At 39.1% G+C, this 27,772-nt stretch overlaps 1 protein-coding gene across 1 annotated transcript; it reads right to left on the bottom strand.

Moving 5' to 3' along the window:
* Positions 1 to 4,163: 4,163 nt before the first annotated feature.
* LOC125242066 lies at positions 4,164 to 27,772 on the bottom strand. Its single transcript, XM_048150768.1, has 7 exons — positions 27,542 to 27,772; positions 24,141 to 24,296; positions 20,222 to 20,431; positions 19,410 to 19,548; positions 17,343 to 17,503; positions 11,659 to 11,785; positions 4,164 to 4,360 (listed from the first exon to the last, which is right to left on the bottom strand). The coding sequence occupies exons 1-7, from the start codon at positions 27,768 to 27,770 to the stop codon at positions 4,186 to 4,188; spliced, it is 1,197 nt and encodes a 398-aa protein (XP_048006725.1). The 5' UTR covers positions 27,771 to 27,772; the 3' UTR covers positions 4,164 to 4,185.

Genomic DNA, 27,772 nt, shown 5'->3' with positions numbered 1-27,772 from the left:
CTCGATTTTAAAGATTTTTTGAAATATCTTTTGACTGAGTTGTTCTTAATGGACATTTTTTTTCGATAAATCTAGTTAATAACACTTGTATATTTTACTAAAATTCCCAAGTTGAAACGGCTCCTTTCCATTTTAGCATTTTCGCTGCCGTATCCTCTTAACAGGATGTTTGATGGAAATCGGTACACTAAGGGCCGGTTGCACCAAACGGTCTGGCACCGTTAAAGCGTTCGTTAAATTTTATTGTATGAGAAGTGTCATTGAAGTCTGCTGAGTGACGATGATGTGTCTGTCAAATGTGGTTGATGCACGGTTGATGCAACTGGCCCTAAGTCGGGGTTTTTATCAAAATTTAAATTTGTTAAAGGTTAGGTTATTAGGTTAAAGTATAAGGCGAGATGGAGTGACAGTGATACACAGCGTCGCGTTGTAGCTCATCATTTATTTTGGTGTCAAGAAACTGATTACGCGTTCAGGTGTCCAATTTCCTGCCGATCACTCAGTTTAAGTGCGGACGGAAGCTTTTAAGGCGAACAGGGCATCGACCCTGCTATATAGCCATCGACTTGCTATTTAAGTTGTGACTTTTAGTTGGTCACATATGCTCGCTCATGGCACACCTCTGACACTGGCGATCAAATATATGAAAGAGGCGCGTTCCTAGCACACAGTCTAACGCCGTGGTTTGCGTGGGCGACGGTCGCGCGATGGTCGCGCGACGGCGATGCGACGCATACGAAATCAAACCTTATCGATATGGAAGTATGAGACACGACGACGACCGTCGCCCACGCAAGACACGGCGTAAGCTCGTGTAGGTGAACGCGTACCATGCTTGTATGAGTGAAATATGACAGGTCGACTGTTTGCGTTTGTGACAGGTGGTAACTGTGAGGTAACCGAGAGGGGGTGGGCGGCACTTTCAGCGGGGAGCGGGAGTGGCTCATGGTTACGTAAAAGCAGTGTAAGTACTTAAATAACGGCATCCTCTTCAATTTAATGAAATTGCAACTGTGACTTATATTGGCCGAGATTATTTTATGAATTTTTGTCGAGCTCCCGATATTCCTACGCAGTTAAGATCCTGATCACGGAAAACTTTTGTTTTTACAGTAACTAAGATAAAACATAAAATTCAAATATTATTTAGCTTATATCAGATCTATAACCTAACAACAAAATTAAAATTTTGAAAAAACCCCCGACCACGACATATTTTGTAGACTATGATTTTCATGGATCATGGAAAAACACTCCCGACTAACTCAGCTTTCAGACAAAAAAAAACTAAATCTAAATCGGTTCATCCGTTCGGGAGCTACGATGCCACAGACAGACACACACACAGACGTCAAACTTATAACACCCCGTCGTTTTTGCGTCGGGGGTTAAAAACAGGCCTTTGAAACGATGAACTAGTTAATGGGAAATTGATGGTTTATTGAATGAACAAATTAAAATTACTGAAATACTTATTGTCATGTCGTGACAGCGGACAAGCAAGAGAACAATCTTACGCCTCAGGATGCCGAAGACCGGGTATAATAGAGAAGGTTGAGCAGGAAAGCGGACCCTGGCGCTAGGCCGGGAAAACGCTAGGTTGAGGAAGAAGACTTATCTCATATATTTTTCCCCTCACTAGCTCAGAAACACGTGTTTTGTCCATTAATACCAGCAGGTAAAAACGCATTTTATCCACTAGTGGGTAAAGTAATTTGACCTTGAATAAAGTCAAATTAACTGCTTTAAAATTGATTCTCGAACCGCTCGCTTCGCTCGTGGTTCAACTATAGAATCCTTTCACTTGCTCGTTTTTCAATTCCACACTCGGCGTTAAAGTACCTACAACTTTGCCCCCTTGTATAACAAATAGGTAACTATTAGTTATTTCCAACAGACATCCAATATCGGATCGGTAAATGTGAAAACACTCTTATTCGCCGTCTAATAACTCCTTTAAACCACCCCCGCCAGACTCGCTACAAACACGGTTAAGGGTAAATCGAGTTGGGGTAAGTAACTCGATAGCGGAGCCATCGAGGAAAATAAGGTTAGTAGGTATCTTAATAGTGAATTTAGTTTAGTTGAGTTATTTATTACTAGCTTTTGCCCGCGGCTTCGCTCGCGTTAGAAAGAGACAAAAAGTAGCCTACGTAACTCTCCATCCCTTCAACTATCTCCACTTAAAAAATCACGTCAATTTGTAGCTCCGTTTTGCCGTGAAAGACGGACAAACAAACAGACACACACACTTTCCCATTTATAATATTAGTATGGATTATTTATTGGTAAACATGATTACATGCCTTTACAGCTAACCATTGCGTCACGTATCTTAGGCTGACATAACAAGAAAAACAAGTAGACATATACATTTACAATAATAGGCATACACCTAACAGACATTTTATATGGGAACAGTTGATCACCTCGCATCCATCGCCTCACATAATCTCAAGCATTCACTACATATTGCCGAATATATTATAGGTTTTCCTTGGAAAATTAAGGATTTAGAGAAAACTTCAAATACAGTGAGTAAACATAGCCAGGGGATATTTTCCCGATTTTTCGATGTGGATTCACAATAGGTACTTTTTACGGCTACTTTTAAATAAGGTCACATTAAAATCTTTAGTTTACTAAAAATCCAAAACGCTTAGAAATTGTAGTGTATTGTATAAATATAATGTATATACAGAGCATTTTTAGTTACAAAGCCGTTAACTAAGGTTAGCAACTGACATTAACTTGTAAGCTGAGGCCACGCGTGGCCCTGCTTGTTAGTAAAGTCTAGGACGAGAGCTGTGCACACCGATTTATTACGTGTAATCTAACTTCTAACAAAAACCCTGTGTTTAGTATACCTACCGCTTTGGATACAGGGCCCACGAACCAAAGCAAAAAAATAAACTGTAGCTTCTATTCTCCTTAAACTAACAAACTTTTGTTCAGCTACTTTTAAAATAACTGACCGGTCTGGCCTAGCGCGTATAGTGACCCTGCCTGCTAAGCCGCGGTCCCGGGTTCGAATCCCGGTAGTTTATTTGTGCGATGAACACAGATATTTGTTCCTGAGTCGTGGATGTTCTCTCTGTATATAAGTGTGTATTTATCTCTATAAGTAAGTTTATCGTCGCTTAGCACCCATAGTGCAAGCTTTTGCTTACTTTGGAGCTAGGTTGATCTGTGTAAGGTGTCCCCAATATTTATTTTTATTTAACTTTTATTTGATTTTCATCACCCTTGAAAGTTTTTTGTAAGAGCTGATGGTACCTACAATGCGAATGGTGTACTAACAATGAAGCTAATATTTATTTTGTATGAAGAAAGGAAATTTCAAGAGTTCTTAATTTTTAAAGTCACTGAACAAATGTGTCGCTTAACTTCAAAACTGGGTAAATCCATTCTGCTATAAGGTTGATTATCTTTCAGATCATATTATATTTTTATACATTCAACCTTAAAGCGGAATGGATTTACCCAAGTTTGAAGTTAAGCGACACAAATGTTGGTCAGTTTTTTTGCTTTTGTTACAGGGTCCACCCGGTATAGCCGTTTTTTTTTTACTCAAGCTATACTAACTCATTGGTTCTAGCACGGCTACTGGCCTGCTAGAAAAATAAATATAAATGTCAAACTTCAAAATAAAATCAGTATGTCATCTTTTTAACAGCCAAATGAGCTAACTATTAAAGAATTGAAAAACAGCTCGAACCAGAAACCAGAAATAGTTCAGCTGCACAAGAACCAACGATGCAGATGCCTTTGCCAGCAAGTTCGATTAGCAAAACCCGGTAAGCCAACGTAGAGTCTTTGATTTAGTACCTATAGCCCCTCTTCATACTTATCCATACCATACTAATATTATAAATCGTCTGTTTGTCCGTCTTTCACGGCAAAACGGAGCGACAAATAGACGTGATGTTTTAATTGGAGATACCTAGTTGACAAGATGGAGAGTGACGTAGTTAGAAAGAGACAAAAAGTAGCATATACTTTTTGTCTCTTTCTAACCACTCACTTTCCTAAAATGAGAGAAGGGAGAGTTTGTATGGACCTAGTAATTTCACCTGATTTCACCTGATTTGAGTAGCATTTTTTTCTGTTCGCAATTATGTACAATGTTTCTTGTACATAAACGGGTAAAAAAACACAAGAAGTCAAATAAAAAAGTATATATTCCTACAGCTCATCCTTCACCTTATCCACCTCTCTAAAATGCACAGCATGTCTGACTCCATGAGCTAACACGACTATACTTAAAGCCATTGGATGCCAGCTGCACGGATCTGACAGAACCTTCCGAGATAGTTTGAGGGTGCTTTCCGCTTTTTCTGGTTCCTTTTCTAGGAGATACCTGAAAGAAGAACAATTTCAGTAGGTAAGACAGACCTTTCATTTCGTTTACCTACACTTAAGAACTCCTGCCCCTATAGCACAACTTGCCTTGTCGCGCGCGAGTCCATACTTGGTCACGCTTGATGTATGGACTCGCGCGTGACAAGGCAAGTTGTGCTAAAGGGTCTGAAGGGTCTGAAGTCTGCTGAAGTGTGCAAAAGAGAAGCTTTCACGTATATGAACAGCCCATGAGTGCAAAAGCGGCAAACTACAAACGTCTACCAGAAAATGGCCTTTAATTATTTATCCTCGTAGTGTATTAGGTTTAAGAAGCCCTTTCTGAATGATTTAACCTTTAAGAGTTTTGAATAATTCACGGTTATTTTCATTTTTCGCGAGCCGTCTACGCATATTTGACATTGACATCCACCCGCCTTCGTCAGTTTTCCGTGATCGTGATGCAACTGCGTCGAAATATCGGGAGCTCGACAAAAAATAAATTAATAGTTTAAAAAACACTATAAAACACGCTTTTATAAATGCACGTAAAAGCCCAAAAATAAATTATGGATCGTTCAAGTTGTCTCTATTTGTGAGCTGAAGTTTAAAAACTATGTGCTTTTAATTATAATATTTGATTGTAAAAGCGTGGGGCGCTGGAACAGGAAAGACTTTTTGTATAACTTGCTGATAAATCAAATTATGCTATGTTACGGGAAGGAGGTTACACAGATTGACGCGCTAACTGGAGTTGCAGCATGACTAGTAGGTTCTACATTAAACAGTCAAATCAATTAAAAGTCAGTGCCCAAAGTAGGTACCAGTTTGTCGAACTCAGACAAAATATGCGCTAGTAGCGAGGAGAGTCGACAGTCACCGACACTTAGAACGCCGCTTTTTTCCGGTAATCAAAGTACAAAAGGGGAAAGTGTCTACAGTGACACGATGCAGAGTTCTTGTTCGTGGACGAGATATCTTTGGTTCTCTTTGGTAACCCTTAGGCGGCATATGTAAACGTTATGTTCTTATGCAACTTCATTCGCCAGGAAGTTCGGATTAGTATTTGTTTATAAGAAAGTCTTTCCTGTTCCAGCGCCCCACGCTTTTACAATCAAATATTATAATTAAAAGCACATAGTTTTTAAACTTCAGCTCACAAATAGAGACAACTTGAACGATCCATAATTTATTTTTGGGCTTTTACGTGCATTTATAAAAGCGTGTTTTATAGTGTTTTTTAAACTATTAATTTATTTTATACTTTTTAGTCATTAATAAGGAAATACTTTTAACATTTATATATAAATTTATTTCAAGTAGGCGGATTTTACATGCCATTTGTGGCTTAACGTGTACTTATTGCTAATTGCTACTTAATAATAACTAGCGGCTACCTTATTATTACGGTATTATCATAAAAATGTTTATACCTAGTAAGTTATCCGTAAAAGATAGACAATATAGACATATGCCATCGCGGACTTTTTGAAGACATTAGAGAGACATACTTTCGCCATACATTGTTTTGAAGCTCTCAGCTAGTTGGATTTTGTTTGACTCGATTAGAAAATATTGTCACATTTCAACTAATTCAAACAAAATTTAAGTATTTCTTTATTGCCGAGCCCCCCTTTATTTGCTCTTAAGGGTCACAGGAAAACCATTACCCAACTTATTTTAAATACAACGTTGATCTTTCTTTTATGCGGGGGGCTTCGCCCCCCGAGCCCCCCTTTGTTTGCTCTTAAAGGTAACAAGAAAAAGCTAACCCAACTTATTTTAAATACTATGTTAATCTTTCTTTTATGCGGGGGGCTTCGCCCCCCGAGCCCCCCTTTTCGTTACTCTTAAGGGTAACAAGAAAACCCTAACCCAACTTATTATAAATACAACGTTTATCTTTCTTTTATGCGGGGGGCTTCGCCCCCCGAGCCCCCCTTTGTTTGCTCTTAAAGGTCACAAGAAAACGCTAACCCAACTTATCTTAAATACTACGTTGATTTTTCTTTCATGCGGGGGGCTTCGCCCACCGAGCCCCCCTTTGTTTGCTCTTAAAGGTCACAAGAAAACGCTAACCCAACTTATTTTAAATACTACGTTGATCTTTCTTTTATGCGGGGGGGCTTCGCCCCCCGAGCCCCCCTTTGTTTGTTCTTAAAGGTCACAAGAAAACGCTAACCCAACTTATTTTAAATACAACGTTGATCTTTCTTTTATGCGGTGGGCTTCGCCCCCCGAGCCCCCCTTTGTTTGCTCTTAATGGTCACAAGAAAACGCTAACCCAACTTATTTTAAATACAACGTTGATCTTTCTTTTAATGCGGGGGGCTTCGCCCCCCGAGCCCCCCTTTGTTTGCTCTTAAAGGTCAAAAGAAAACGCTAACCCAACTTATTTTAAATACTACGTTAATCTTTCTTTTATGAGGGGGGCTTCGCCCCCGAGCCCCCCTTTTCGTTACTCTTAAGGGTAACAAGAAAACCCTAACCCAACTTATTTTAAATACAACGTTGATCTTTCTTTTATGCGGGGGGCTTTGCCCCCCGAGCCCCCCTTTGTTTGCTCTTAAAGGTCAAAAGAAAACGCTAACCCAACTTATTTTAAATACTACGTTAATCTTTCTTTTATGCGGGGGGCTTCGCCCCCGAGCCCCCTTTTCGTTACTGTTAAGGATAACAAGAAAACCCTAACCCAACTTATTTTAAATACAACGTTTATCTTTCTTTTATGCGGGGGCTTCGCCCCCGAGCCCCCCTTTGTTTGCTCTTAAAGGTCACAAGAAAACGCTAACCCAACTTATCTTAAATACTACGTTGATCTTTCTTTCATGCAGGGGCTTCGCCCCCGAGCCCCCCTTTGTTTGCTCTTAAAGGTCACAAGAAAACGCTAACCCAACTTATTTTAAATACTACGTTGATCTTTCTTTTATGCGGGGGGGCTTGGCCCTCCGGGACCCCCCTTTGTTTGCTCTTAAAGGTCACAAGAAAACGCTAACCCAACTTATTTTAAATACTACGTTAATCTTTCTTTTATGCGGGGGGCTTCGCCCCCCGAGCCCCCCTTTTCGTTACTCTTAAGGGTAACAAGAAAACCCTAACCCAACTTATTATAAATACAACGTTTATCTTTCTTTTATGCGGGGGGCTTCGCCCCCGAGCCCCCCTTTGTTTGCTCTTAAAGGTCACAAGAAAACGCTAACCCAACTTATCTTAAATACTACGTTGATCTTTCTTTCATGCGGGGGCTTCGCCCACCGAGCCCCCTTTGTTTGCTCTTAAAGGTCACAAGAAAACGCTAACCCAACTTATTTTAAATACTACGTTGATCTTTCTTTTATGCGGGGGGCTTCGCCCCCCGAGCCCCCCTTTGTTTGTTCTTAAAGGTCACAAGAAAACGCTAACCCAACTTATTTTAAATACAACGTTAATCTTTCTTTTATGCGGTGGGCTTCGCCCCCCGAGCCCCCCTTTGTTTGCTCTTAATGGTCACAAGAAAACGCTAACCCAACTTATTTTAAATACTACGTTAATCTTTCTTTTATGAGGGGGGCTTCGCCCCCGAGCCCCCCTTTTCGTTACTCTTAAGGGTAACAAGAAAACCCTAACCCAACTTATTTTAAATACAACGTTGATCTTTCTTTTATGCGGGGGGCTTTGCTCCCCGAGCCCCCCTTTGTTTGCTCTTAAAGGTCAAAAGAAAACGCTAACCCAACTTATTTTAAATACTACGTTAATCTTTCTTTTATGCGGGGGCTTCGCCCCCGAGCCCCCTTTTCGTTACTGTTAAGGATAACAAGAAAACCCTAACCCAACTTATTTTAAATACAACGTTTATCTTTCTTTTATGCGGGGGCTTCGCCCCCCGAGCCCCCCTTTGTTTGCTCTTAAAGGTCACAAGAAAACGCTAACCCAACTTATCTTAAATACTACGTTGATCTTTCTTTCATGCAGGGGGCTTCGCCCCCCGAGCCCCCCTTTGTTTGCTCTTAAAGGTCACAAGAAAACGCTAACCCAACTTATTTTAAATACTACGTTGATCTTTCTTTTATGCGGGGGCTTCGCCCCCCGAGCCCCCCTTTGTTTGCTCTTAAAGGTCACAAGAAAACGCTAACCCAACTTATTTTAAATACTACGTTAATCTTTCTTTTATGCGGGGGCTTCGCCCCCCGAGCCCCCCTTTTCGTTACTCTTAAGGGTAACAAGAAAATCCTAACCCAACTTATTTTAAATACAACGTTTATCTTTCTTTTATGAGGGGGGCTTCGCCCCCCGAGCCCCTCTTTGTTTGCTCTTAAAGGTCACAAGAAAACGCTAACCCAACTTATTTTAAAAAACGTTGATCTTTCTTTTATGCGGGGGGGCTTAGCCCCCCGAGCCCCCCTTTGTTTGCTCTTAAAGGTCACAAGAAAACGCTAACCCAACTTATTTTAAATACAACGTTGATCTTTCTTTTATGCGGGGGCTTCGCCCCCGAGCCCCCTTTGTTTGCTCTTAAAGGTCACAAGAAAACGCTAACCCAACTTATTTTAAATACTACGTTAATCTTTCTTTTATGCGGGGCTTCGCCCCCGAGTCCCCTTTGTTTGCTCTTAAAGGTCACAAGAAAACGCTAACCCAACTTATTTTAAATACTACGTTGATCTTTCTTTTATGCGGGGGGGCTTCGCCCCCCGAGCCCCCCTTTGTTTGTTCTTAAAGGTCACAAGAAAACGCTAACCCAACTTATTTTAAAAAACGTTGATCTTTCTTTTATGCGGGGGGCTTCGCCCCCCGAGCCCCCCTTTGTTTGCTCTTAAAGGTCACAAGAAAACGCTAACCCAACTTATTTTAAATACTACGTTGATCTTTCTTTTATGCGGGGGGCTTCGCCCCCGAGCCCCCTTTGTTTTCTCTTAAAGGTCACAAGAAAACGCTAACCCAACTTATTTTAAATACTACGTTGATCTTTCTTTTATGCGGGGGGGGCTTCGCCCCCCGAGCCCCCCTTTGTTTGTTCTTAAAGGTCACAAGAAAACGCTAACCCAACTTATTTTAAATACAACGTTGATCTTTCTTTTATGCGGTGGGCTTCGCCCCCCGAGCCCCCCTTTGTTTGCTCTTAATGGTCACAAGAAAACGCTAACCCAACTTATTTTAAATACTACGTTAATCTTTCTTTTATGCGGGGGGCTTCGCCCCCCGAGCCCCCCTTTGTTTGCTCTTAAAGGTCACAAGAAAACGCTAACCCAACTTATTCTAAATACTACGTTGATCTTTATTTCATGCGGGGGCTTCGCCCCCCAAGCCCCCCTTTTCTTTACTCTTAAGGATCACAAGAAAACCTTAACCCAACTTATTTTAAATACAACGTTGATCTTTCTTTTATGTGGGGGGCTTCGCCCCCCGAGCCCCCCTTTGTTTGCTCTGAAAGGTCACAAGAAAACGCTAACCCAACTTATTTTAAATACTACGTTAATCTTTCTTTTATGCGGGGGGTTCGCCCCCGAGCCCCCTTTGTTTGCTCTTAAAGGTCACAATAAAACGCTAACCCAACTTATCTTAAATACTACGTTGATCTTTCTTTCATGCGGGGGCTTCGCCCCCGAGCCCCCCTTTGTTTGCTCTTGAAGGTCACAAGAAAACGCTAACCCAACTTATTCTAAATACTACGTTGATCTTTCTTTCATGCGGGGGGCTTGGCCCCCCGAGCCCCCCTTTGTTTTCTCTTGAAGGTCACAAGAAAACGCTAACCCTACTTATTCTAAATACTACGTTGATCTTTCTTTCATGCGGGGGGCTTCGCCCCCAGAGCCCCCCTTTTCTTTACTCTTAAGGATCACAAGAAAACCTTAACCCAACTTATTTTAAATACAACGTTGATCTTTCTTTTATGCGGGGGGCTTTGCCCCCCGAGCCCCCTTTGTTTGCTCTGAAAGGTCACAAGAAAACGCTAACCCAACTTATTTTAAATACTACGTTGATCTTTCTTTCATGCTTCCCCTCTCGAGCCCCCCCCCCTTTTCTGTTCTTATCTTCCGGCACCTAATCGTATAGTCAAAGTTCAGTACAAGACTTTTCTAAGAAGCCCAAAAACAGCTATGATACGATGTTCCATCATGTAGTTCCAGTTCATATCTTCCGGCTCCATCATCAGACCTTGAAACCTAATCGTAGTCAAAGTTCATTACAAAGCTTTTCTAAGAAGCCCAAAAACAGCTATGATACGATGTTCCATCATGTAGTTCCAGTTCATATCTTCCGGCTCCGTCATCAGACCTTGAAACCTAATCGTAGTCAAAGTTCATTACAAGACTTTTCTAAGAAGCCTAAAAACAGCTATGATACGATGTTCCATCATGTAGTTCCAGTTCATATCTTCCGGCTCCATCATCAGACCTTGAAACCTAATCGTAGTCAAAGTTCATTACAAGACTTTTCTAAGAAGCCCAAAAACAGCTATGATACGATGTTCCATCATGTAGTTCCAGCACATATCTTCCGGCTCCATCATCAGACCTTGAAACCTAATTGTAGTCAAAGTTCATTACAAGACTTTCCTAAGAAGCCCAAAAACAGCTATGATACGATGTTCCATCATGTAGTTCCAGTTCATATCTTCCGGCTCCATCATCAGACCTTGAAACCTAATCGTAGTCAAAGTTCATTACAAGACTTTTCTAAGAAACCCAAAAACAGCTATGATACGATGTTCCATCATGTAGTTCCAGTTCATATCTTTCGGCTTCATCATCAGACCTTGAAACCTAATTGTAGTCAAAGTTCATTAAAAGACTTTTCTAAGAAACCCAAAAACGGCTATGATACGATGTTCCATCATGTAGTTCCAGTTCATATCTTCCGACTCCATCATCAGATCAGCTCAACAGTACCATATTATTGTATTGTCATCGGAACTACATATAGCTGCCAATTTTCATTACGCTACGACTCCTGGAAGATGGTTAAATTAGCTTCCTTAGATTCCATTACATACATAGTTACATACACGACGACCTAATAAAAGCGTGTTAACAAAAAGGTAATCACGGTCTATATCCCGGTCAATATAAGTCTGATTGAACCTTTTTTCAAGTGCAACATAAGGGTTCTCCTCCTCTGTTAGAGAGACAGATACGAGTAGGTCTTCCTTACGTAGTGAACAATAACAATTCATATGGATTCTAGACATTTCATACGATGTCGGTCGAACGTTTATTGTGCAATTTCGCGATACGACTTGGTGTCAATCAAAGGGATTTTGACACTAATGAATCGGCACTATTCGTAGGCTTGTTTATCAAGTTTTTACGATGTAATATAATAAGTAATATGTCTATGTACCTAGTACGATTCGCTTCGTAGTTGAAGTTCTCAGCGATACAACCTCGCTCGTCGATCCACGAGACGACTTTCCGGAACCAATGGCGTCGGAAGAACTCTTGGTACCCCAGCATGCCACATAGAGAGACTGAAACAAATGTTTCAAGAATTATTAGAATCAGGATTTAAGTGCGATAAAGATATATCGGCCAATAAGTGAGAATAGGGTACGAAAGCGCTGGTAGCTTGGCGGCAAGTACATGCGACATTCGTTCCGGAGGTCGCGGGTTCGAACCCCGGCTCGCACCAATGAGTTTTTCGGAATTTATGTGCGAAATGTCATTTGATATTAGCCAGTCGCTTTTCGGTGAAGGAAAACATCGTGAGGAAACCGGACTAATTCCAATAAGGTCTAGTTTACCCTTCGGGTTGGAAGGTCAGATGGCACTCGCTTTCGTAAAAACTAGTGCCTACGCCAAATCTTGGGATTAGTTGTCAAAGCGGACTCCAGGCTCCTAAGAGCCGTGGCAAAATGCCGGGATAACGCAAGGAGGATGATGAAGTGCGAATAGGGTACGTAGCCAAGGGCAAACGTTTACGATAATAAATCGTATGTGTTTTGTCTATTGCTCTTCAGCATTGGCGCGACAGAACCAGACGCGTTTCGATCGGCGTCTATATAGTTGACACACACAACGTGTCACTGTAATATCACAATTGCGTTTTTTTTCAGCCCCTTAGTCGCCAAAAGAGTAGGTACCTACTTGAGCAGTATCATGTGCTCTGCCTACCCCGTTTGGGAAACTGGACGTGAGTTTACGTACCTACGTATGTATGTATTATCAATATTATCATTGATGTCAAGAACATTTTTTTTTGTTTTAGTTACTTAGAAAGACTTAACTTCTTGGACGGATCATTATGGAAATGCAAAGGGAATAAAATAAATGGTGACCGTGAATTTATTTTCATTGTAACTGAGAAAGTATTATAATAAGTCTGAAGAAAGTAATACTACCTCTATTTAATATGAAATCAAGCATTAATAAGGTCTTATCCGCAAGATAAAGCGACCATGGCCTACAGAATGGCATTCAGATTCAGAGCCTAAGGCAGGAAATAAATGCAGCGCAAATTGAAATGTTTAATAAGTACCAACTTACTTCAGTATTAAGACTTGTGTACTAGTATTATTTACTTTCTAGATGGTTATAGTAGAGAAATAATAGTAGCTTCACCACGTTATGTACAGCCCTTGAGATTTAAACAATATCCCCAACTCTACCAGCCAGTAAATGCCTACGACGTGGCCTACGATCGAGCTAGCACAGAAGGTGCATGTTCACTGTTGATTTGAAGGTTGCTGGGTAATATTAGCTGGAAAATATTCTGCCGTCCTAAGGTAAAAGGCAGCTATTCGACAAAAGCTAGTTTTGAGATAATCGCAAAAAACCTTCTTTTTTGAATTTCTACAAAACGGATTAACTTTTTTCATTATTTCTTTTTGTATATAGTAGGTATAAGTGTTTACTTATTTTAGACATTATTTGTGTGTTTGTACAGCGACTGGTTTTTTTTTAATTCGATAAAAGCCTTTTTGCATAGTATTAAGCTTCAAAAATGGTAGATATTACTAGTCAAGAAAGCGGTAAAACATGCTTTATACGGTGTTCTAATCTAGGATTTTCTCTTAAACTAGGCTATAACGCCGTATATAATCACATACTATCTTATTGCTTAGCAACAATGCCCATCTAGCACTCGAGATTCTAAGTTAAAGGCAGTATCGTAGTTATTCGGCCTTTTTAATTAGTATCCTAGTGAGTTTTCCAGATTTTCGACTGTACTGCTAGTCTAAAAGAACGCATACTATCAAAAAAATCGTATATACGGCTTTATAGATTAGTATATTTGGAAGAAATTGGAACAAAATGCAAATACGTCGTTTAAAAACGTATGTATTAAAGAAACAAGAAAACGCCATTCTGTCCCTATTTACTTAAAAAAAAAAACTAGATCTATCGATTCTTTTTAGTGATAAATATAATATAATAAACTTTTACAGTACACAATAATACCTGCTCTTTTAAATTAGTCAGTAAGTAGTCAATTATTAGTATCTAATCGTCATTTTTCCTCAAAGCCTAGATGATAAGAGTGCCGTCTGTATACTAAACATACGTGTACTAATTCGGAGTTTTGTGGAAACTTTCTTACGTTGCTAATGGAAACAAGTTAGTAAGTAATGATAAAAAAGGTCAATTTTTATATCATATGTCATATGTCAATCTATCGCGTCACTTCTGAGAATTGGAGCCAAAATAAATTATAATTATGTAATTTTAATGCCAAGATGAGAGGTAGAACAACAACGGGTTTTAATTGTGACCAATCTATCTGCAAAGGATTTGGATGACTATGAAATTGGCCGCACAAGATGTGAGTTAGAAAGCAGTTTACACTACCTACTACCAAATGGTTTCGCATGAATTATACATACAGTTTAGAAGAATTTCATGGTCGCTCCAAAAACCTGGCTCTTTTCTATAAAAAAATTTAGAGAAAAAGATAATATAATTATTATGTGACGAACAGTTTGCAAACAAAAAACAATTTTACCAATTTCTATTAGAGATTGTGCGAATATGTAGTAATAGTTCAGTAAGCTAAAGAGCGTCATTCACTGCGGCTGGTTATATACATGAAACAAATACATCCAAAACGCATCCAAACTCAGGAATCTCCCGTCAAAACTTGAGCTCGGAAGTTAAACGACCAAGAGGTACCTCAACCTCTGATAGGGTTCAAATACCTACGATAAAATGATTTTTTGCGAAAAATTTGGGCAAAAAGTGGTTTGTCAAGCAATTTGTCCATTCGTTTTTTGTTTAAGGAAACTTACATTCCTAGATTTACAAGAAGGAATGCCTTCATAAGCAGGTTCTGCTTTAGTATATGAAAGTACAGGGATCAAATATTCTTCTGGTCCGATTAAGCTGCTTTTCACTACGCTCGCCAAGTACCGGTCTGGTATCAAGAGAATGATGTCGAGTTTGTTGCGAAAACATTAAATCCGTCGAACTACCCTGAAATGAATTAAGCTAAGAAACAGATAACATCGAGCAATTCAGAAATGACTGGATTAGTAACCATAAAAATCTTCAACAATGCTACAATACAAAAATTGCGATCCAAAAGTTTATAGAGAGTATCAAAATCAAAGTCAATCAAAATAATTAGTTATAAATAGAATAGAATTTATTGTCAAATTAAAGATTTACAATTATTACAGAAAATAGGTAGGTACAAATAGATATAGCCTTAAAATAAAACTTAATTAAATCTAAAAACCTAAATACATAACCCTAAAACTAAAAATGGTAGAATAAATTATATTTAACAAACACATTTTACCGCATCATCCGTCAAACAACCCACCACGAGTCATTCCAGGTGCAAAGGTTCCCAAGACGCTAGCTGCATTTCCGCGCTGGACCGCGATCGATAACCTCTGCACCAGGAATGACCCGGAGCGGGGATCGAGCCCCCTCTCCCTCAGCCGACTCCCGATCTCCAAAAAGAAGGCCTGAGCCTCCGAGCACCAACACCCAGTGGTCTCCACCGCGAGTGGAACAAACAAGTAACCCCCCAAGCACGAATATTTTTCGCGTTTTTTAATAGCAGCCGTCTCAGCAGCTGCCCCCGCTAAATTCACCGTGCGAGTGACATGGGAAGCAGCAAAAGTGCTGACGCATGTGGCGTCCCATAGCAGGCACTTTCCTCTCTCCCACGGCACTAAGGTCAATCCATCCGGCCTCTTGCCATCCGACCGACTAAGCCCCGGAGGCTCGAGCACACAAGGCACATTTGCTGAAACGAGCGCCCTTCGAATTATGTCGTTTAGGGCATGATGGCGAGGAAACCTTCCAGCACATCGACAACAACTCAAAGCGTGGTGACCATTGCTCTCCACCATGGTGCCGCAAATGCATAAATGGGGCACACAAACATCGCAACCCAAGCGAAGAGCAACAGCCACCCGCAACGAATCATAGTCAAGTTATAAATTGAATTCGACTACAACAAAATAGTCATTTAATGGATTTTCTGGAAACAGTGGCAGATGACCCCGTAAGTTTATTATATAGGCCTAACTTTCACATGAACATGCCTATGCTTTTTGATACTGGTTATCAAAAATATGGTTATTTTCATATTCAATTTCCTATTATATTCATATTAATATTCCATGTTTGTAAAATAAAACATAGTTGAAAATGGAGACTACTGCCAATACTTCTCCTTCTTATTCCTCATACCCTTATCTCATTTTATGTGGGGTAGGTAGAACAGGTCTTCCTCTTTCATTCTCCTCTTTCGTCATCTAAACACTCATTTATTTCTCTCTAATATCCTATTTCACATAATCCATTCATCGTTGTTTGGATTTACCCCTCCCTCTCTATATCAACATTCATCTCTAACGTTCTCATTCATTAATTGCAAATTATTTACTTGTTTTACTGTAAATTAAACCAAAAAGTATAACGTTAAATACTTAAACCGTGGAATATTAATATACCTCATATAGTGTTTGCTGCAAAAAAAAACTATATACGAACAATTTTCCCACCGCAAACTACGCTAAAAAGACGTATTTGCTTTCGAGCAATAATATCTGAAAATCGAGTTAAATGTTTGTATCTCGAATAAAAATGACAATAGAAATGATGTAGGAAATGTAAACAATAGTTATTATTGTTAAAACGTATCAAAAATGCAATCATTCAGTATTTTTCCTAACTTCGTTTGGTTTCGATCAATATTTCGCGCGAAAAAAGCCAGCTGCGCTCTCGTACTGTCAGCCACAAGCTGCGCCGGTGCTCGCAGCTCGTCACTGATGGCTTTTCCATAGCATAAAGTATCTTTCGGCTGGCGGGTGGATTGACAAAGGTTGGAGCATATACTGTTTTATAGGCTAGTTTGCAGCACTTTCACTCATTTTAAAAGTTTTTTTACGTTTAATATGACACCCATACAAAATAAGAAGAACGTATAACACTTATTCGTTTTTATAGACTAATATTGTGTTGTAAAACAATCGAGCGATACTAGGCTTAAATGACGTATTTGACATTTTTTACAGAAAAAATGTATATACGCTTTTTTAGACTAGTATCAGTTTAAAAATTGATCAAAATTCTACGCTAAAACTACGTATAACGTCTTGTACGTATTTTTAGCCTAGTTTTTCACTTTTACGTACTTTTAGGCTAGTAATACTGGATAACATGTCAACCTAACCAGAGCGTAAAAAAACGTATATCTGCATATACGTTGATTTAGCTTAGTTTTGTTAAATAGCTGCTTTTTTGGCTAGGAAATCTTGGAAAATTAGTGCAAATACTGCCTTTTTAGAGAAATTTTCTCGGAAACTAGGCAACATATCGAAAAACGGAAAAAAGTGGTCGATGCAGCTTAACCTGTACATTACGAATATTACAATAAGTCAATTTCGGCAAAATGTCGAATAGCTGCCTTTTACCTTAGGACGGCAGTATTGGTGCCGGCAAGGAATTCAACTGATTGGCCGTATGGCCGTGCTCATAAGAACTGGTAGAAACCGGCCGTGCGTCTAAAAGTCCGATGGTAGAATGGGGACGGTGGAATAAGCTTGTATGGCTCTTGAAAATAAGACAACGTACTGTGTTCCATCCAGATATCTCTATTGAAGTACCCGCGGCGCGCGAGGTACACCGCCTCTCGGTACATCCCAGCACATAGGGCTTCCATCAGCTGTTCATCATCCTCTGGGCTGCTGAGGTAGCAGCGGCGGACGTGGCGAGCCATCATTATGTTTAGCATTCTGTTGAAATAAGGGAATCTTTAATTTTCGGCGTAACAAAATCCCACAGACTTCGCTGGTTCGACCACCTACTAAGAATGGGAGAGCATCGGGCTGCTAAGAGGACGTATCTAGGAAGACCAACTGATGACCGCCCGGCGGGTCGGCCCAGATACCGCTGGGAAGACAGTGTGATGGCGGATCTATGTCAGCTGCAAGCCGTATGATTGGCAGGAATCTGCGCAGGATCATGACAAGTGGCGTGATGTCGTTTTGGAGGCCCAGATTCTTTTTCCTCAGAGCCATATTAGTTAGTAAGTAGTTAGTTAATTTTCGATAATAGAGGTCATCTGTCGAATGCATCAGGAGAGATGGGCCAAAATAGCGCCCGAATGGGCACTAAAAATTACCCGAGGCCGTGGTGTAGTAAGTTAAAAATAAGATGGCAGAAAGACCTGGATTCATTTCGTGGCGGCTGCCGGGAGCATGCACAGAGTAGCGTGAAACAGGGGACGCCTTTGAGCAGTGGTACATAATAAAAGGGATTAAAAATACATGTATTTATTTGCCTGCGAAATAAAAGAGTGGGCAGCGACGTCTTGGGTGGAACTTAAACCCACGACCCAGTGATCGCCCGGTTGATCTAGTGGAGCACTGGGCAATCGATCCAGGAAAAAATAGCACAGTGCTCTTCCATCTGAGGAAATAAAGACACTATCGAACAGCGAATGGAAATATAAAATTACCGTATGGACCATGGTGTCATAAGACCATTACAATTCTGATACGGCTACCGGAGTAACATCAAGTCATACTGGACATTCACCAGGCACGATGAGTTGTTCTATAATGAATTGATATTGTGGAAGCGCACTGTGCTACTATTCCAGTGGTCATGGGTTCAAATCTCGTCATCGTTTGCAAACGCCTCTGGTTAAAAAGAATCGTGCCAGTTTCTCACTAGCTTGGAGACTTTTTGAACAGCTAGGAGACTGTTTAAGACCTGACCCTTTAGTAGTAGTAGTAATCACTTTATTGTGTACAACAGATTCATATACAGTTTACAGGAACAGAGGTACAAAGGCGAACTTATCCCTATAAGGGATCTCTTCCAGCTAACCTTAGATTAGATGAGAGGAACATTAAAGTAGGCAAGATAGACAAACTTACAGAAGTACAATAAAGGTCAGAAATAAACCAAAATAATGTCCACAAGTAAATAAACTACATAAATACTAAATAATATTATGAAATAAACTACATACACGAATACACAAATAAAATACGATATATAAATATATATAAGTATACATAAATATGAATATCGCAAGAAATATGTACTTCTCAAATAGGAGTAGGTTCAGAAGGAACACACATAACCAGATCACGCTTGGTTGGAAAGCCAAAGCTTCTTCAAATTAGTCTTTAGTGACGCCACAGACTGAGACTGTTTGAGAGACCGAGGCAGTTCATTCCATAATTTCACCGCGCGCACCGTGAAAGACTTTGCATACGTACGTGTATTATTTGTCGGAATGGCAAGCGTAAGATTAGTGCTTGAACGTATGCGGTGTTCACTGCCTTCAGCCAGATAGTTAAATCTCTCAGATAGGTAAGTTGGCGAACAGGGGTTATAGAGTACGTTGTACGTAGCACAACTTACTTGCAGCCATACTTGAAGTCGCGCTTGATGTATGGATTCGCGCGCGACAAGGCAAGTTTTGCTAAAGGGTCTGGCCCCGTAGCCGAATGGCATTTCTCCGACGCCAAACGAAAACGAAACGTAGCCTGGCTCTGTCGCGCCAATACGCAAGAGCGATAGGGATAGATATCTACTAGCGTTTCGTTTCGTGAGCGTTTGTGCCATTCGGCTACGCACCCTGGTGTAGTTAGCAATACTTAATTAGAATTACAGTAGCAGACTCACCTGTGACTAAGACTGTAGGAGAACGATGGAGCACGATAATACAGGATCTTGGGGCAAAACTGGTCGTACACGCACGGTTTTAAGATTTTAGTGTCTTCCAGCGGCAAAGGGTTGTAGATTATTTCACCCAAGCAGTAATCTAAAACATTTATATTACAAGTTTTTGTCATTGAATGTAGATACTTTTATTAACCCCCGACGCAAAGACTTGTTTGTCTGTCTGTCTGTCTCTGTGTGTGTGTCTGTCTGTGGCATCGTAGCTCCCGAACGGGTGAACCGATTTAGATTTAGTCTCATGTAGTCGGGAGTGTTCTTAGCCATGTTTCATGAAAATCGGCCCACCACGTTGGACGTTTTTTCAAAATTTCAATTTTGTGGTTAGGTTATTTCTACTTGCAACTAATATGAGTGTTACAAATATAGTAAGGTAAGGTAGCGAAATATTGAAGGGCTTTTCTTGAGGGGTAAGATGAAATATGTTCCGTATAATGAAGCACCACGGGCGGCTTTCCATCTTACCCCGTAAGAAAATCCCTTCAATCTTTCCCCACCTTACCTTACATAATAGTTTTCCTTCCATCGTTTTCTCTCGGAAACAATCGTATTTGTCATGCTACTGTAGTCAACGTACTTTTTGTACTGAAGTCTCAGTACTTACCCAGTCAGTAAGTAGCCAGTCGGATGAAATAGATGACCGTTCTTGCGTTTCCGTTTGCACAGCCCGGTCCCCAAGATAATAAAATGCCGCATGGTAAGATAAAGTATGAAAAATAGCATAGTTTTTTTGTTATCAGTGAACAGTCGAAAATTACCTGAATCATCAATATTAATAGTGAATACCGTAGACTCTACAACTTCTTCAGTGTGTTTTAAATAAATCTCTTTAGGAAATTTTAGTTCGTCCATATCCTGTTCATACTCATTGAGGGATACGTCGCTCAAAATCCATTTTTTGAACAGGTTGCCTTTAAATTCACCGATCGCTTCTACTTGGAGATCATCTTCTTTAAGTAGATGACTAGCTGAAAGAGAGTCGCATAAAAAAACCTCAATATTTGTGAGTGTTAGTAAAACGTCCCACTTTGTCGATTGCTATAAAGCCGCTTTGTCAGTTTATTCATAATATCTGAGCGATCGAGCTTCGCTCGGTTCTATTTTATTATATTACGTCTTTAGATAAAAAAAAAACTCTTATAAATAAAAAAAGAAACCAAAAACTTAATTTCTGGCCTTGATTTGAAACCCCACATGCGATCTGTCTGCGAACATTAGACCGACCTCGTACGACTGACCTAATAAATGATGCTGATACGCAATAATGTGTTATCCCACATGAATTTTGCAATAAGATGTCAACTCATAAATTTGACGATTAAAGTTGATATTTTATTGCAAAATTCATGTGGGATAACACATTATTGCGTATCAGCTACCCTATGTGGACCCACCGCGCGGGCCAGGAAATTAACGACCATATTTGACGTTAACTAACGCGAAAGAAAAATGCATGAAAACTAGAAAATTCGGACGATCTAAGGTTACGCTAGATCGATTTTTCACCCCCGAAAACCCCCACATAACAAATTTCAGCGAAATCGTTAGAGCGGTTTCCGAGATCGTCGGTATATATATAACTAAATAAATATACAAGAATTGCTTGTTTAAAGGTATAAGATAAAGCCCGACCAGAAATATATGACTACTAGCTTTTGCCCGCGGCTTCACTCGCGTTAGAAAGAGACAACAAGTAGCCTATGTCACTCTCCATCCCTTCAATTATCTCCACTTAAAAAATCACGTCAATTCGTAAGGCTGCTCGATGCTCGTCTGCGCTGGTTCAGCCATGTGGAGAGTATGGGAGAGGATCGTGCGGCCAAAAGAGCTTACCTGTGGCGATCCACCGAGAAACGGCCGGTCGGAAGGCCCAGGTACCAATGGATCGATGAGACCTGTGTGACTTTGGAGGTGAAACACTAGCTCCATACAAACTCCCCCCTCCCCCATTTAAGGTATACTGTCACGTCACTCTCCATCCTTTTAACTAGGTATCTAGTAGGTAGGTAGGTAGGTATAAGACCGCCTGTTGTCTGCCTCTATTTATAATCATTTGTTTTGTCTCCGCTGTATCTTTTTTCTGTATCTCTTGCTGAGGTGTGCCAATAAAGAGTATTCTATCTATCTATCTATCTATCTCCACTTAAAATATCACGTCAATTAGTCGCTCCGTTTTGCCGTGAAAGACGGGCAAACAAACAGACACACACACTTTCCCATTTTTAATATTAGTATGGATTGTCAGGAGGGCGCTGTTACTGATGTACAGAGTGACAGTTCAGTTTAGTATGACGAAAATAGTTCATATGAAATACCGCAATATGGCGCGTAGTCATATATATTTCTGGGCAGGCTCAAAAATCGTCTTTATGGTAAGCGACAAAGTGGTACGTTTTACTAAACAGACTCGCATTTTTTAAAACTCAATGGCTCTCAGTAAATCACATTTCAGAAAATCCTTATTTTACACTGGGTCAGTTTGAGTTTCTTTTGAATTTGAATCTTTTGTTGCTCGCTGTTTTATAGTAGTTAGACATTTATTTATTTATTTATTTATTTAATCTTTATTGCACGAAAGAAAAACCTTGCAGTACAAAAAGGCGGACTTAATGCTCTAAAGCATTCTCTACCTCGAGGCTAAGCAGAGAGACTGTGAGCGGTGCTACAATTACAACAGTAAAATCAAAACAAAGGAAATAAAAGAAAGCTTACCAAATAAACTAAACATAAGTACACATATAATTGTCACATTGACTAGGGCGATTCCGGGAAAGCGCTTTTCAAAGTTAATTATGTTAGGTACCTATTTCACAGGGCTTGCTAATAATACCTTCTTAACAGTATACGGTAAGCAGAACTACACTTTGTAACCCTTTAATAAGCTTGTTTAGTGTGTTGTAAACTACTGCGCTAAAACTGAAAATTATAACAATAGGATACAAAACATGGGGCAAAGTTGCGGGAATGTGTCCTGGACAGCTATCACTGAATAAATGGAACAGATGAGTGCGTGTTTCATCAGAAGGCACCAGGTATGTGGTGAATGATTAAGAATTTCATCACCCCGGGCCACCAAACGGCCTTTGTGTGTTCGATATGCGATTGACATGTCATAGTTTTGACACTTATGTATCTACTTCGCGACAAGTTTTTTTTTTTGTAATTAACTGTCGTCTCGTGTTAAAGATGAAAGGCCCTCGCTAGGAATACGGGCGATCATTCACCTTGATGCTGTGGTACATTACTCTTTAGGTGTTATTGAACTTTTTTAGACTATTGATAATTTTGTTGATATGTTTTGTGAATGATTCTGTTGATGATTCTTTTAATCGTAAACTAGAACTTTCCTTTGCTAATCCGCGAATAGATAACGTGCAAGTCAATCAGTGCTAACCTGTTATAATTACTTGCGTATTTTTTACATGCAATTAATTTCTAGTTTACGATTAACATGGATTTCCGCAAAGTAACGCCTGATTCCATCGATTAGATGATTCTTTTGTAATGACGCTTGATATTTCATATGGGGTGACTTTCAATAAATCACAGGTGCTTTCATGGTGGATACGAGTATTGGTGAATTTTGGGCATTCTTTTAAAAGGTGGTCAATAGTCAATAGTCTGACAACTTCTTCTTCTTCTTCTCGTGTCGATGGTTTCTTTTCTTTTTTATATTAAGCGGGACCAAAAGGTCGCGACGCTTATTGCCCTGTCTGTCGCGTCCCGTAGATCTTCCACGGAGCATGTGTGTGGATTTGCTGGGCAGCACAGCATGTGTGTCATGGTTTGGGGAGCCGTCCCACATGTGCACTAACGTTGTTACATGGGCATAAATTGTCGTCTGTTATTTTAAATCTGTGTAAATAGGCTTTGTGATATCCGTGCCCCGTTAAAACTTGTGTCAGCTGAAAACTTATTGCCATTGAGCCACGTAGTTTTGTGATCGAATCGATGCTGGGCAAATGATTGCAATTTGATTAGACTTATATTGACCGGGATATAGACCGTGATTACCTTTTGGGAGCCGTAATATCGGGAGCTCGACAAAAATCAAAAAAGTAATCACGGTCTACTCGTCCAATATAAGTCCCGGTCAATATAAGTCTAATGAAAATAACCGTGAATCATTCAAAACTCTGATTGTAATTTGATTCGCGTCTAGTGATTGCAATTTCTCGGGAATGGGTCATATTTGATTTCCCGGGAGTGGGTCAAGACCTGCGGGCATATTGACGCGTGATTGTCGCTAGATGTCACTTAACTACGCCTAGGTATACAAATAACCTGCATTTACTGATGTATGGAGTTCTCTTCCCTTACTTATTCCTCTGTGTTATAATGATTATTATAAAAACTTATTAGTGGTGTTAGTAGCTACCTACAAATATGATTATTTTATGTTTATAATTGCTTAAAACCCTATTCAATAAAGTTCCCGAAATGTTGAGATTTCCCAGGAATTTGATTTCGGAACTGGAGAAAAGCCAATTCCCGGGAATTCTCGGGAAATATCTGTTTCCGGAATTCCCGGGAGCAATCACTTTTCGCGTCGCAGAAATGCCATTCTTCTACGGGGCCAGGGTGTGATTATGTGGCATATATTTATAATACCGAGCCGAACTACCTTTAATTTTGCTAGAATTTCGTGGCTAAGTGGTTAGTAGTTTGATTACTTACCCCTTTTCAGAATATGCCCCCAGTCCAAAGGGTTAACGATACTGGCAAAAAAGTGTGATAAAATATTATCCGCTTGTAATATGACCTTCTTAATCAATTTATGTTGGTCCTCTTGTATTTTGTTCTTGTTTTCTAGTACAGTTCTCTTGAGAATAGCTGAAAAATTCGTCGTAATTATTTGGTTTAAACTTTTCAAGTTTGTAGGTATTGTAACTTCCAATTAGAGAGAAAACTTTACAGTTCATGAACAATCAAGTTTTCTCTCATATGAACGATACCTGCGAGTACGTACCAGCTTGTACGCTGTAAGTAATGATCGAGTTCGTTTTTAAAAATCCAGTCTTACAACTTGTAAGATAAGAAGATGCCCTAATTGAATCTTAAACTTAATAAATCTGCTAGATGACGGAAAATGTAGCATTATGCCGACTCAAACTATCAATTTTACATTATTTCGACGTTTTCGTTGAATGGCCTCATTTAGTTATATTTCTGTGAGCCTAGTAAAAAAGGGTATAACTCAAATTGACTCGATGGAAAAGGTCACAAGTCCAAGGTGGGACTTGTGCCCTTTTCACCGAGTCAATTTGAGTGGGTGCGTATCGATCGATATAACTTTTTTTGATATATTTTTAGTCGTTATAACGATCATTTGATATAATTATTGAATCATATAACAACAAATAATATACTAACAAATTATATAATTCTTATTTAATATAATGATCATTTTTTCGAATAACATTTATTATATCATACTTTGAGTATAATGCTTATTTCCGATAATAAATAAATTGTATAACACAATTTCTTTCTAAAGCACAGTTAGAACAACAAAAAAATGTACAATCAATTAAATCCATCACTTACCAGAAAAGTAAATTAGGTTAGAACTGTGACCCCTACACACAACGCGCTGCTACCAGATAAATAGGTTAGGTTAGGTTAGAACTGTGACCCTTAAACATAGGTACTGCTATCAGAAAAGTAGGTTCGGTTAGTTTAGAACTGTGATCCCTTCAAAAAAGAATAAAATTAATTCATGAAATGTTTTATACTGTTTGCTAGTTATATTATACTAGTCGTATATCAATAGATAGTTATACCATATAACGGTTATTATAAATAAGTGTTATACGAAATAATGATTATCCATCCATACTCCATACTATATACTATATATACTATATACTATTATACTATACTATATACTATATATACTATATATATACTATATATACTATATACTATACTATATACTATATATACTATATATATACTATATATATTATACTATATATATATATATACTATATATACTATTATACTATATACTATATACTATATATATATACTATATATATATATATATACTATATATATATATACTATATACTATATACTATATACTATATATACTATATATACTATATACTATATATATACTATAATATTATAAATGCGAAAGTAACTCTGTCTGTCTGTCTGTTACGCTTTCCCGCTTAAACCACGCAACCGATTTTGATGAAATTTGGAACAGACAATCTTTAGACCCTGAGACAGAACATAGGCTACTTTTTATTTCGAAAAAAAAAGGGATGAAGGGGTTGAAAAAGAGGTTGAAGGTTTGTATGGGATTTCTTAATTTTAAATGATAAAACCATGAAACTTTATATTTTAGCACTTGATAAGAAATCATTAAACATATATTTAAAGTCACATACAGGTCGAACGCGATTAATTAACATTATTTTTACCTTTAAAATAAACATGGTGGGAAATAAACATTAACTAAAAGCGGGTAGATTATATTTATTTGTCTACCCCGAACATTTATATAAATTAATATCGGGTAGTTTTGTGTTGTTTACATCTCCGGTGACATTTTGCTGGGACGTCAGTCTTCCGCGACCACGGCCAGTGCAACCTGGCCGAAACGTTGGGAAAAAAGGTAAAAATAATGTTAATTAATCGCGTTCGACCTGTATGTGACTTTAAATATGTGTACAAAGCGCGAGAACTTAAAGTGTTATATCATTAAACATCTTGATAAGGGATAGGGATAGCGATAAGGAAAGCGATAGGGATAGCGATAGGGATAGCGATAGGGATAGCGATAGCGATAGCGATAGCGTTAGCGATAGCGATACGGATACGGATAATATGGGTATCGTTAGAGGGATACGGATAATCGGTCGGCGGTCTCTTACAATCAATGTGCTCTAAGACGATCGTTGTTTGCTTGCTTGAAGATTACGTTTGCGATAAGTATAAGCAAAATGTAAAAAATTGTAAGGGATAATAGAAAAAAGTACTTTTTACCCACCGATCATAGTGTCGAAATACGGGCTATGTGGGATGTTTATAAAGGTTTCCCCAGCGTATATAGAATTACCTACGCTGTGGTCGATGTGTAATATTTCTACAATCATTGCAAGCAAAAGTATTATGTGCAATCGAAATAATCGCAGATAAATATACCTACAGAGAAACCTACGGTCCCTACGGATCCAAATGAAAATCTTAATGAATACTTTTATTGCGCGGGCGAAGCCGCGGGTATAAGCTAGTACAAAATAAAAGTAGATATTTTGTGGTTATACCAAATGTTAATTATGTCAAATGAGTAATTATATCCTTTAAATATATACCAAATGTTATATCAAATGTTACTATACCAAAAAAAGTTATACCAATCATTACACACCCAATTTGAGTTATAGGTACCCTTTTTCACTAGGCCCACAGATTTATCACAGAATATGAATCGGAAACAAGTGAATGATAGATGACAGGTGATAGAGAGGTATGGAATAGAACAACTTGTTGTGTCGACCCCAAAAGACTGGGATAAGGGCACGCGAATGATAAATCATGAGAAATTAGCTTCTCATGTACCTAGACAAGGGTAAAATACTGGAATGAAGTTTAACTATTCTAATCGATGTCCACAAGCGTCATATTGAATTACTAGACAAATATATATACCTGGGTACCTAGCCAACGTCACATTGGAGCGTGTCATAGCTAGCTCTCTTTTATCACTTTCCTATTACATATATAGTGATTTGACGAGACTGTGTTTCCATCGCCACGTATCGTCCCCAAACCTATCGACGCGAAATCGGCTTTCGCCGACCAAAAATCGCTCGTTAATATGAACATGCTTTACGAATGCGTTCAGCGACGACGACATAATATATGTAGCCTATGTCACTCTCCGTCCCTTCAACTATCTCCACATAAAAAATCAGGACAATCCGTCGCTCCGTTTTGCCGTGAAGGACGGACAAACAAACAGACACACATACTTTACCATTTATAATATTAGTATGGAAGTATGGATTATGCACTCGAAGATTTTTTTTTCTCTTGCTTTAATAGGTTGAAAGAACTCATACCTTTCATATAAAACATTCCCAAAGCCCTGTTAATACATGTTTTGTTCGCATACAGCACGAAATAATCAAGAATTTTCCCTAAATTCTGCAAATAATTCGTCGCGTCCGCACTCGCCGGCACCACATCTTCCGGCTCCAAATATTTCTTTGGAAAACTTTCACCTTGATAGTTCTTACATATAATTATTTGAAACATTAACAAGAATATAATTGAATAGTTTGTAATCATGG

This window comes from Leguminivora glycinivorella, unplaced genomic scaffold (genome assembly GCF_023078275.1).
Source record: "Leguminivora glycinivorella isolate SPB_JAAS2020 unplaced genomic scaffold, LegGlyc_1.1 Scaffold6, whole genome shotgun sequence".
NCBI classification, from domain to species: domain Eukaryota; kingdom Metazoa; phylum Arthropoda; class Insecta; order Lepidoptera; family Tortricidae; genus Leguminivora; species Leguminivora glycinivorella.
This window is presented reverse-complemented; position numbering and strand designations above follow the sequence as displayed.

Bases quoted from the DNA above. Each gene is read 5' to 3' on its own strand.
- LOC125242066 (XM_048150768.1), bottom strand. From the start codon at position 27,770: ATGATTACAAACTATTCAATTATATTCTTGTTAATGTTTCAAATAATT. The intron at 19,549-20,221 runs GTAATTTTCGAC...TAAATGTTTTAG, and splicing joins TATTAATATTGATGATTCAG to ATTACTGCTTGGGTGAAATA. The intron at 17,504-19,409 runs GTGAGTCTGCTA...TTATTTCAACAG, and splicing joins TCCTACAGTCTTAGTCACAG to AATGCTAAACATAATGATGG.